The sequence below is a fragment of the Monopterus albus genome, unplaced genomic scaffold (assembly GCF_001952655.1).
Source record: "Monopterus albus unplaced genomic scaffold, M_albus_1.0 scaffold443.1, whole genome shotgun sequence".
NCBI lineage: Eukaryota > Metazoa > Chordata > Actinopteri > Synbranchiformes > Synbranchidae > Monopterus > Monopterus albus.
Genome location: NW_018128323.1, coordinates 156804 through 168821, shown reverse-complemented (window position 1 = coordinate 168821; position 12018 = coordinate 156804). Strand labels below are relative to the sequence as shown.

Sequence of the window (12018 nt, the reverse complement as noted above, 5' to 3'; positions counted from 1 at the left end):
TTCTTTTTTAATAAATCTGCAAAAATGTCAAACATTCTGTGTTTTTCTGTCAATATGGGGTGCTGTGTGTACATTAATGAGGAAGAAAATGGACTTAAATGATTTTAGCATATGGCTGCAATATAACAAAGAGTGAAAAATTTAAGGGGGTCTGAATACTTTTTGTACCCACTGTAGGTACTTGTGGGGATAGAACACTGGGAGCTTTGGGGGACTGGAAGTTGCTTGAGGGGATTGGAGGCTAATTTCTCAATTTTTACAAAAATGACAAGGTGTAAGGTTAGAGCAAGTGTCGGCTTTGGTTAAGACTGGGGGAAGGGTTAAGGTAAGTTTCCTGTAAATTAATAGTGTATGCATGGACCCTGTAAATGATGACTACAAGGATATGCTGGGGTGTGCATGTGTGTGTGTAAATGAGAGCCAGTCTTACAGATTGGCACCTCCTTGGACTACATGAGAGTATTTTAATGAGGCATTCTGTTGGCCATTACTTCTCTGTCCTTATCCAGCCCCCTGCTAACTCTTGGCAAGCTGCTTCCTGTATGATCTACAGTTAGAAAAAAAAAAAACAGAGAGACATTCTCTGGTGTGTATTCTTTCTCCCTGCTCCTTCCCTGACTGGCGACACTTCTTGCAGGCAGACACAGAGTGGCAGAGCTTGGCACAGTATGTTCTCCACTGAACAGGCTATACATGAGAGCAGAGACAGACAGAAAGCAAACAGGAGAGAACACAAAAGCAGACAGCTGAACTGTAGGCATGGCTCCGCTGACATCAACAAGCCAAGTAATTACACCCACATCCTGACTCTGAGGGAGGGAACACCCATCAAAAACTTCTAGAAGTGTCTCTATTGAGTTGCACAAAATATCACACATGTAGTATAGACATCTACCCTCACCTGCTGTAGAGCCTTATTTATGACACCCTAGGTACAAACAGTAAAGCTTTGATCATACTAAAGGTGCTAATCTGCCCTTTTGATTGAGTCACTACACTGTGTGTGCATTCCCACACAGCACGTGCATGACAGTGTGGTGCCAGCCTGGAACTAGCAAAGACACTCATGCATTCCAGCAACAGCAATTAAATCACCATTTGTGACCTCCTCTCTCTTATAGCAAAAATATTTTATCAATCTTTATTTGACATATATACAGTTTTTTCCCTTAAAAATATATCTTTTCACAGCAGACATTTTGAACAGGAAATGCACAGGGCTAATTAATAAAATCCTCAAAGTTATTGGCTACACAGGCTTGCCCTACAAGTGAAAATACTGGATATAAAAATGTTTTTCAGATCACCCACTGTTAGTTTGAAACAGTGTGAACCGCTGTCTGTAAAGTTCAGCAGCTTGAGTCATGCAAATCTGAATAGATGATGACAACACCTGACGGTATATTTATTTCACTGTAAATAAAATGGCATTTAACATATAGGGCTTTTGGGAACTGATCTAAAACGTTACAACAGTTAGGGCAATCTGGATTTGATCAAATCCATTTAAGGTTAAATTAGCAAACACCACTGATAACCTGATAAAAAAAAAGTCTTATTCTGAAAGAACAAATTTTGTGTTTGAGAATTATAGCTGAGAAAACCCTCTGCTGTTTTCCTGATAGTGTTCAAAGGTTTTATACAATAATTAACTTAAACTCTGATACAAAATCACAAACTCTTTAGGTACTATTGCTGTGAAATGAGACATTTATTAGTGCAGGATATGGTGTTCTTTTAATTCTTTTATGAGATACATGAAATAACTTTAATGTTTTCCCGTATATAGCCTACAATATTTGGTGTTAAAATATAAGTCATATCTGGGTTTACTGAGATCTAATAATTGAAATTTCACCTCACAGACTGTCTACACACTAGCTGCCAGGCAGACCTCAAGATGTATATATAACTTGTATGATTATTAGTACGCCTCGGGTGGCTGACATAATGTCTTGTCGGCTGTCCAGGGCACATGTGAATCTCACGTTATTTCTTGCCTCTTCTCCCTCACATCCACCTGTCCCCCATCCTGCGCCCTCTGCCCCGTATATCTGTCCTGACAAGACTCTCTTTCATTGGCGCTAGGATTAGGGGTTCACACTGAAATACTCAACGTGTCAGCTGCTACTGTGGCAGACTCAAAATAGATAACCTAGTTAACTGCTGCTTGTATGAGTGTGTATGCATGCTTGTCTGACAAAATGTGAATAGAAGAGTAACAGAACCACTCTGTTCATGAGGTTAAACATAAAGAAGACAGACAACCCGGAACTGAGCTGTTTACCAGGGTTCACCAGGTCTTTTCTATCCATTAAATAAAACATTTTCTCTTGTTAAAATCTGACAGATCAGAGATGTTCACGTGTCTCACACGTTTGATTTCACCACTATAGCTGGGTTAAACAGAAGACAAGAACAAGTTAACAATTTTTACACAATTATACACAATAGACTGAAGAGACCTCAAAGTCTGATCTCAAATGCCTATGGGCTGTATTTGTCTAGATCTTATCAAAGTTATAAAATATGACTTATTTTGACATGGTGTTCAGTGTAAATTATAGCAATAGCAATTTCAAAAAAAAGCTATGAAGTACTTAACAATGACAAAATGCAACACTAAAACTATAAAACATAACACACCCAGACATCAGAACACACAGCAAGCAGTAAAAACTAACCTACCATGTACAATATTCCACAGAAAAATGATCATAGAAGACAGGTCACATGATGATAACCAGAAGGAAAAACACAGTAAAATAAGGTTCATGGCGCCTGAAATTATTAGTAGGCCCAGCCACATGTGAAAAATCAAAAAAGACAACTCATAAATTGGCTTCCTAAAGCCACAGAAATACATGCTTTTAATTGCATGTTCACATGCATGTTATGGCCACCTCGTGTATCCTGCATTTCTTTGGAGCTTTGGTTGTGTGTGTCCTCAGACATTAATGCTACGTACCCACAAGATGCAATTAAGCACATAAACAATGGGGTCAGAAAGTGGACAGTTCTGACGAGAAATTCATAGAGGTAGTATGGCCGACACGCTATTTACGATGTGGCTGCAGCTATTCTCTCTGGGAAGTATTTTTAAATCATACTGACAAAAATCTGGTTCTTGTTGCCTCTGTCCTACTATAAGCAGAAAACAGTATTTGATTAGCTACAATAAAAATTAAACAAACCAGTTATATATTGGTTTCAGAATATAAAGTAAAAACTGAGTGTTGTTTTCTTCTTTCTGTGTTCTGTTGGTAAACCTAAAGAAAAACTACTTCAGTTCCTCAGCTATCATTCTATGGTGAAATCAATTGGTTAAAATGAACACAATCCATCAAATCTACACTTTTCACCCACTTTATCTATAAAGTACAAAGTACGGGCTGTTGGGCTGGAGTTAGTGTCATGACTTGGCTCATCCACCTGTCCGAACTGTCAGTGTGTCTGTCCATTGAAACAGCTATCTCAAATGCCAGATGATGAAGAGTGGGACCATCAAGGACAGCCAGGAGGACCCTAAAGGGTTCTTGAGAATTTCAGACCTCACCATTAAAATAAAGTGGTGTGCAAATATCTCTCCTTTGAAAGACAACCCTTAAGTTTCACCTTTAAAAACAAGAGCAGAGTGCTCTCGTGGGATTAGCTGATGTTGCACGGCAAAGGTGACTATAGTTCTCTATTTATTGTGTGATGATGACCAATATGAATTTGGAGTCAGTTAAGCAGTGAGCTGGGAGCAACTAAATGGGCTGCAGTCTGGCCTGTGGCCCACGCACACATAAACTCATGTGCGCCTCACACATATGCATGTGCAGCCAAATGTTACTAGTTGATTTTCATCTAAAGAATGTCTGAACCAAATTTCATGGCTAGCCATCCGTACTTGTCAAAACATTTCAGTCTGGACCAGAGAGATGAACCAAACTACTGACTAACATTAACATCCATAGAACCACGTTGCTAGTGTGGCTAAAATGGTAGACATTCACACATATACATTACTGCTGGTTACGTTCAAAAGCAGGAAGAAATACAGCCACACCTTTGCACAACCCTGTGGGTAATATTCATGTATAGTCCAGTACAACACCACCTTTAACTATGACCTCAATAATAAACATTTAAGTGAATTTACACATTTAAGTCAATTTCACCAAAAACTGAAACATTTTGAGCTTCATAAATACAGATGCACACAATTGTACTGATGTACCTAATAAAGTGGCCAGTGAGTGTAGTTACTGCTATGCTGCTATAGTCTTAAGATAAAGAAACAATAGGCTAGAAAACAAAAATAGTGTGTGCAGTTATACAGTGCTGTTACCTGCAATATCAACTTTATGATTTTAGGTATCATAGCGATGACATGGCGCATCATGGTTATAAATGGTTCAGTAGCACCAGGCTTAGTGAGGCAAGTCACTTGATAGGATCTTATGGTGTTACGTCAATGGTGGTTAGAGTAGGTGTGAGGTCATTCCGGGCCACTGAATGAGTGAGATACCTCGTCTGTGACTCTCAGCTTTATGGTTAGAAATACTGATGCCATACAGTACATAAATGTACAAACATAGCATGGACGGGTTCAGGACAGAAGCTAAATACTAAAAGGTCTTGTTACAATACGGCAAGTTCAATATTATACATTCTGAAAACGTTACACAAGTGAAAACAGCTGGTATTTATGATGCACATTTTTAGATTTCAAAATAGCACTTTTATAAGAACACATATGCTTAACGGACATGACCTGACGATCTAGCTCAACAAAAACAAGGTCATAAATAATGCACACAATAATGCTCTACCGTGGGCCTCGGGGTGGCGAGAGAAGTGGGTTTGACAGGACTATTTGTGGAGGGACTAGAGACAGGGCGAGCACTGTACAGTATTTTCTGTAATGTAAGGAATTCGGCTAAAGAAGATGTTTGACCAGAATATGATAAAGTCAAAGGGGAGGCGTGTGTCGGAAAACTTATAGAAGTGTTGCCTCCTGTCTGTATGTCTGTGTGCTCAGCAGGGAATCTATGTCTGGCTGTATCATATAATACATGCACAGACAAGAACAGTCATGACCTTATCACCATGCAAAGAGACAATTCTCTCCTCCTTTAACTCGGAACATTTTCTTGTCTAGTGCCTATATTACCCCCCCATGCAACATGGCTACGAGTGTTTGTTGATTATCTTATCAATGTACCTGATCTCAACTTAGGTTGCCATATTGGGCAATTTTAAATAAATCAGATTTGGCCATTTCTTCTTTTTTTAAATGACCCAATTAATTAGTCACGCATCAAAGTGGGCATACAATGTAAGTGTTAACTGGGATCCTAGCACACTGTTTTCTTAAAGTAAAATTAAATATGTACTGTGCAATGTCAAGTTTTGTACTGAAAAATTAAAGCGAAAAGAAAAGCTAATGTTATTTTGGTGAATGCTTAAATTCTATTGTTCACTTCAGTAAAGGAAATGTATACATAAATTGAAAATTGAAATGTCTAATATGTTAAGAATTGGAAAATAAATGAATTTGAATTAAACTGACAATCACCACGGCTGTGCTGACCAATGAGGAAAAGGCATAACAGCTGTGATGGTGGTGGAGGGGATTGAGCATATTTTATGGACCACAAAGTATCCAAAAGCAGAAACACATCTTTTGTCAATCAATAGCACTGGGGGAAAAAAAAAACCAAGAGCCAGAGTCTGGCTCATTAAACCTTGTTTTTGAGTCAAGTCACAGCCCAACTGCAAATAGAGTGTGTAGTTTTCCTTAGTTGGCAAATGCTAAATGGTGGTGGTCTCAGTTTTGGCAAAGTCTCATCTTCACATAAACCTGAAAGACACTTGTACATTCAGGCACATTTACTTCAATCATGGCCCCACAGCAACCACAAGCCTATAAATACAGCTGCTGTAGGGAGAAGATAGAGGGAAAAAAGTAGTTTAGTTTAGAGAATTCATTCATTTTTCTGTAGAGAATTACAAAAGGGTTTTGTCTGATTAACTAAATTTACAGTTTAATAAAAGACACAATCTCTCTTAGACTTAGTTACTGGCACACAGATGCAGTACTCCAATCACATTTCTCTGCAAACAGGTATTAAAGAAATGCCTTATGATATCTGCATCTCTCAGCAAGAAACCAGTGGAGAAAAGGTTTAAAAAAATTTGTGCAACAGCTCCATCCTGTGGATTCCAGAGCATTCAGACTAAATTAAGGACACACTGCACACAGGCATCTGTTTCTACATTCGTCATAATTTTGAAATATATCAGACTATGAATATCTCCATTAAAAAAAGCCACTATGTCATTTAAATTATAGATAAACACTTTTAATAGGTTGACAAAAACACGACAGAGGTAGCAACACAGAGACGGGTTTGTTTCAGGTAACTCAGATAGTAAGACACCAACAGTACAGTTAAAACAATAGCAGCTGGCCCGAATGGAGAAAAAACAGAGCATGTGAGGACAGCTCCAGCTCGTCCAAGTACAAGTCAATGCCAGAGCTTTGATAGTAGTACTATCATGAGTATTATGACAAGAAATAGATATCCAAATGTGACTCTCTACATATATAGCTGAATACTTTCCAGTGGTTCTGCCAGCTGCTTTTCAGCACCCTACACTAGCCACAACACAAACACGCATTAGATTTAAAATATGACTTTCACAAGAGACAATGGAGCCTCTCTCCCCCTCATACATTTAAAACATACAAACTCCAGTTTAAATACTGTAGGTAATTAGATCCTTATTAAAACTTTAATCAAAAAATAGTCAAGCAGGAAAGGCAATTTTAACCCTCTGTAATCAATACATAATGGGTGCTACATTTAAGCTTATACAATATTCAAAAAAACAAACAAACCATCAACCACGATTAGAAAACACAAGGACACAGAGGGTGTAGTTTAATTTTCTAAGAGGCAGTATTTCACAGTAATAAACTGATGTAAAGGCAGTGACAGATGGCAGGATTTTAACATAACTGCTCAAGAAGTTGACATAATTTTGGTTGGGAAACAAGACTGTTGCTAAGAGCAATGCATGACTACCACTGCCTCATATTGCTGGCTGAAACTACTTTTTGCCTTTAAAATGTGTTAAAATGTGTTAATGGTCACTTGAAATGGCTTTATTCATGTACATTTTTTTGTGGTTTCTGCCTGAAACAATACTGGGTAGAGGAGTGTGACCAACAATAAAGATAGACGTAAGTTTATCTCAGGTGATAAGTATTTGAATGTTAGCAGTGGAGGAAGCTGTCAATAATGTTTTTGGAATGTGACACTCAAGTACACATTCTGCTAGTTATCTTTGTAGACCTGCAGGTTAAAGGGTTGATCAGATTACAATTAACTGGACAGAGATCTTTGACTATTTTGATATAAAATGATGTCAAATGTATTTTAGGGTCATATCTGGCAAATATTTAATAGAGAAAATGGACTGTATCGCAGAAGTAATATCTGAATAATGACGTTTCCATTTCATTGACCATTAAAAAGTGCATAATAGTTTTTAAACTTTTTTGCTGAACTGATAGGAGTTTAAGATCTGTAGGACAGATACAACTGTACACTTGCAGTCACACCTCTGTCACTGCACACTGTCCATCAGGACTACATGAGCGAATACTTAGCGCAGAGCTGGAGGGCCCGCCCCTTGGAGGCATTCTGGCTGGTTGACTCTCTCTTAGTGGTCTTTGCCTGTGTCTTCTCTGTGGTACTGATTCTTCACTCCCTCGCTCGCACTCCCTTTCTTCCTCACTCTCACTGTTTCCCGATGCATACTCGTATGTCTGCAGCTCATCGTCTTCTTCCACCTCTTCACCCTCTGGCTGGCTGATCAGAAGCTGAGACAGAGAGTCGTCAAGAGTTGAGGGGGAGGGACAGAGGGGACTTGTGAGATGGTGCCCCAGGATTGTTAGAGGTCTAACAGGGGGCAAAGACAAAATCCCAAAAGAGGAAGACTGTGACTGGCTTGCAGTGTCCGATCCATCAGCTGAGCTGATGCGTTCTGTTGCAGCCTGGGTGACAACTGGTAAAACAGGGGTGGGGGCAGGTTCAGGGTCTAACCTCAGTCCTGCAACTCCCTTCTTGGGTATATCAACAATGTCTCGCTTTATCTTGCGCCTGCGACCACGCTCATTGCGGCGATATTGCACCATATTCTCCAGATCAGCCACATAAAGAAACCCTGCAATCAGCATCTCTGTGCTCTTCTTCCCCTTGGCAAAGGCCTCCTCCAGTTCACGGCTGGTCCTCTCATCATACTGCCACCAACCGTTGCGCCCCTCATAGTACCATGTATAGTCTCCTTGGGAACTGCCCCCTGTCCTGTCATATCGACTCACCCCTGCAGCTACGGCCTTCAGTTTTTCAGGTGAAAGGAGAACTGGATGCTCCAGAAAATCCTCAGGGATTTCTTGTCTGCAGAGGGCACAGCGCTTACTGTGCCAGGACGCACCTTTCACACACAGGAAACAGAAGACATGGCAGCATGGGAGGCGTACAGGGTGGATACAGCTCTGCAGGCAAATGGAACACTCTGGGGGTATGATGGAGCCGGAAGAGTCTGTGGTGCAAGTATCTCCCACTTCCTCTGTCAGCTTGGATGGAGCCGGGGCGTTCACTGAACAGTCCACTTCTCCACAGCCTGCCATGCTACAGAAAGAAACAGAGAACTGTCACAACATATCTGACCGAGAAAACAGGCGTGATTTCTTATACCCTTGTAATCTTAAAGTGATTCAGTGGCCATAATACTACAATGAGATTTGATGCTGCCCTTACTTGACGTGCTCCTGGATATACTTTTGGGAACGCCCTCATGCGCACAATGTTACGAGGTTTTCTTATATCTGTTAGTAATATTACAAATTATACTACTATGGCAATTAAATATCTGAGACAAATACCGTGTGTAGCATAACAAAGGACCTCTGTTTGAGAGCCAGCGTTGCCCATCTAGCTAGGTTAATGCTACTGCTAAGCTAAGGTTCACACTAGCTGCTGTATTAACAACCTTTACATTCTTTTCACATAATGTTAGAAGCGTGTCTGTTTGGTGTAAAGTAACAGTTACTATTAATACAGCGAACATAACTCCAAGTTAAAGTCGGGAATTCATCCAATGTTATGCTAACGTTGACAGCTATTATAGCATAGCGTGTCAGCTGTGAGTGTGCTTCCTAGTTATTTAAATAACAAACTCACCTGAACAGTGGGATACCTCCAGAAGGTTTGTTAGCAGAAGTCCAGACTGGGATATTTATAAAGCTGCATTTATATTTAGTTATAAAGTTACGTACGCCCAAGAGTGACTGCGCCAGACAGCCAAGCACATCTGACTTCCGTGCTCCCGGATAGCCCTCGGTTGTCAGTGCCAGTCTAGCTCTGTAGGTCTGGTGTGGCTGCGCACAGTAACGCAGCTACCGTGAGTCACGGGTATTTTTGAGTCCTGACATGAACTCGTGCGAGCTTAATGAGCAGACAGGAAAACGAAAGTGTGATTTATTTACTAAGAGGACCACGTTTTGTTATGGTATATGTCACAGTTAAAGTCCATGAATGATATAAATGTATTCATTGTACCGTCATGTTGCGTCTTTTTTTTGCATCAGTTCAACCTTAGCGTACACCATATAAAATCAATCATTTATGTGATAGAGAAATTGCTATAGTTTGTGCTTTTTTATATTTGTATGCTCCCATTACAGCATAAGTGAATTGTCATGGAGTAAAAGCACGTGTTACTAATACCATTAGTGATTTCTTCTTCTGTTTCTAAGTACTGTAAGCCATGCAGAATATCAGGTCCCCCAGGACCCTCCTATGCACATGAATAAGACCATTTTGCATGAATGACTAAGGACCAAAATAAGCAAGAGCCAAGAGTAAGCAGTAGTTCTCATTAAGTTGCAATATGGCATATACATATCAGTCATTTATACAATGGTGGGCCACAGCTAGCAACAAATCAGCATACTGTATGTTTGCTATTCATGAAAAGTCCAGGAAAGTCCAAGTGATGCTGCAAAGGTGTTCGAATTCCTAGTATAGGGAACAGTTTATTAAGATTTTCATTATATGCATCCATCCCTTTTATTAATTTGTTGGATTGATAGAAAAAAAATGTATTTTAAAGGAATACATGTTTGACATTTTAAGGATATACAATCGTTTTCTGAGTTTTTAAATTACCAGCCATTAATGAATGCGCAATAACAAGTTGAATATCTCTCCAATATCAGCAGAAGGTTTAAAAGGGGCTCTCGCTCAGCTTATTACAACCTACTTGGACTCATCTCTTTGTGATAAAACACTTCCTGAACTCTGACACATGTGGGCAGGGGTCGGCATAGACACTTGGGGACCGCAGAACTTGTCGAGTACGCGTCTCCTCACCCCTCCTGTAGGTTCGTGTGCTCCTTTTCTGAATACATGGACCCCAGTCTGTCCAGTCCCCAACCTCACAGTGCACTACAGGAGACAGCTGATGATTAGTGTGGCAAAAGATGGTGGGAATACAAAGACTATTCTGAAATGATGCATGGATGTTGTTTCGGTGAGATGTACCAGTGTGCTCAATATCTGAAATGGATGGTGGATGTTAAAAACATAGGGAACATCCCTCACCTTGAAGGACACACTGCATGAGCTGTACATCAGGCTCAGATCCACTTGGGCAGGCAAGGTGGCACTGCCCATGGAGAAAGTACAGATCTGCTCTACACCTCCCACACATCTTCCTCCTCACACACGCCTCACAGCCAACAGGGCACTCTGGGACAGAGGGACGTAAACATCTTACAGTGTGTGGTAGTTTCCCACCATCATGGAAACACTCAGTTCAATACATGACCATACATTACTGACAGTGTCTCACCTGTGCATTCTCGCAGTACTGTGTTTGAGGTCAACCCATGTGGACAGCTCTTTACACATTTACCTCGGAACAGGAAGTGGCTGGGATGACAACGAGTGCAGAAACTTTCACTGAAGCAGAAAGCGCAGTCCTCTTTGCACCCTACAGTGTCAGGACACCAAAAGATTTTACTGTTTGTTTCTTTGTCTCAATACTGTCTTTAATCTGATAGAGGGCATTTCAAGCCTTGCCAAACGCTCTGAAACTGCTGAACTAGTCATAGCTGTCTGCTCATCTAAATACAACTAATCAGCAATAAAGTCTTCTACCACTGTAATCCCAGTCTTTTTATAGTCACCTCAAAACATGTTTAAAGATCATTCCACCAGTCCTTCATGTTTTCATTAATACCTACTAGCACAGGTGTTGATGTGAGGTGAGCGTGTACCATAGTGACCCCAGGGACAGGAGGACAGACAGGCGCCCCTCTGCCTCATCCCATCTAACTCCAGGTGGAAGAAGAGGCGAGGTTTACATGACAGACAGCCATTCAGGGCAGAGCACGATGCACAACCTACCGGACAGAGTTTGTTCACTGAAGAGCTACCTGTCATGGGTTAGAGGTAAATAAAGATGTAAAATGTGCTGCTGAAAGAAAACACATATTGTCTCTACATATAGTGTCTGTCTAATGTTCAACTACATAAATGGGAAAAGAAAAGGCACACACCACAAAGCTACGTATATCTAAGACTAGTAGTGGAGAGATGAGGATGACAAGTTAGGCTTGAATACTTACGTCTGTATCTTATAATTGTTGTGTTGCCAAGGCCTTTTGTAAGATTTGTGAAGTGCAGGATACAAATTAATAACGGGAGCCACATTTTCCTTCACTATGGATATAGATCCAGTCGGCAAAGACTCTTCACGTCACATAACAAACCTTTTATGTAAAAAAAAATTGTGAATTTCTCCTCAAAATGTATTCAAATGGACCCATGTAGAGATTCCAGTTTGTGCAAGACAGCAGTCAAGTGCAGAAATGCTTTCTTGAGGAAAAAAATCCCATGTGCATTCCAGGAGATCACTCAAACTGTCAGAATGCCGTGTAGAGTGCAAACAAGAGAA

General features: G+C 40.4%; 2 protein-coding genes across 5 annotated transcripts; both read right to left on the bottom strand.

Moving 5' to 3' along the window:
* Window positions 1-7180: 7180 nt before the first annotated feature.
* LOC109952223 (E3 ubiquitin-protein ligase rnf146-like) lies at window positions 7181-9519 on the bottom strand. Of its 3 annotated transcripts, none has more exons than XM_020587188.1 (2): window positions 9335-9519; window positions 7181-8687 (listed from the first exon to the last, which is right to left on the bottom strand). In XM_020587188.1, exons 1-2 carry the CDS (start codon window positions 9367-9369, stop codon window positions 7610-7612), a joined length of 1113 nt encoding a protein of 370 aa, XP_020442844.1. In that variant the 5' UTR covers window positions 9370-9519; the 3' UTR covers window positions 7181-7609. The 3 variants fall into 3 exon arrangements, with proteins under 3 accessions (XP_020442844.1, XP_020442845.1, XP_020442846.1); XM_020587189.1 differs by having other exon boundaries at window positions 9240-9518; XM_020587190.1 differs by lacking the exon at window positions 9335-9519 and adding an exon at window positions 8817-8899.
* A 243-nt stretch (window positions 9520-9762) lies between these two features.
* On the bottom strand, window positions 9763-12018 carry LOC109952224 (R-spondin-3-like). 2 transcript variants are annotated; one of them, XM_020587192.1, is made up of 5 exons: window positions 11690-12018; window positions 11306-11497; window positions 10912-11052; window positions 10662-10808; window positions 9763-10505 (listed from the first exon to the last, which is right to left on the bottom strand). In XM_020587192.1, exons 1-5 carry the CDS (start codon window positions 11772-11774, stop codon window positions 10327-10329), a joined length of 744 nt encoding a protein of 247 aa, XP_020442848.1. In that variant the 5' UTR covers window positions 11775-12018; the 3' UTR covers window positions 9763-10326. The 2 variants fall into 2 exon arrangements, with proteins under 2 accessions (XP_020442848.1, XP_020442849.1); XM_020587193.1 differs by lacking the exon at window positions 11690-12018 and having other exon boundaries at window positions 11306-11656.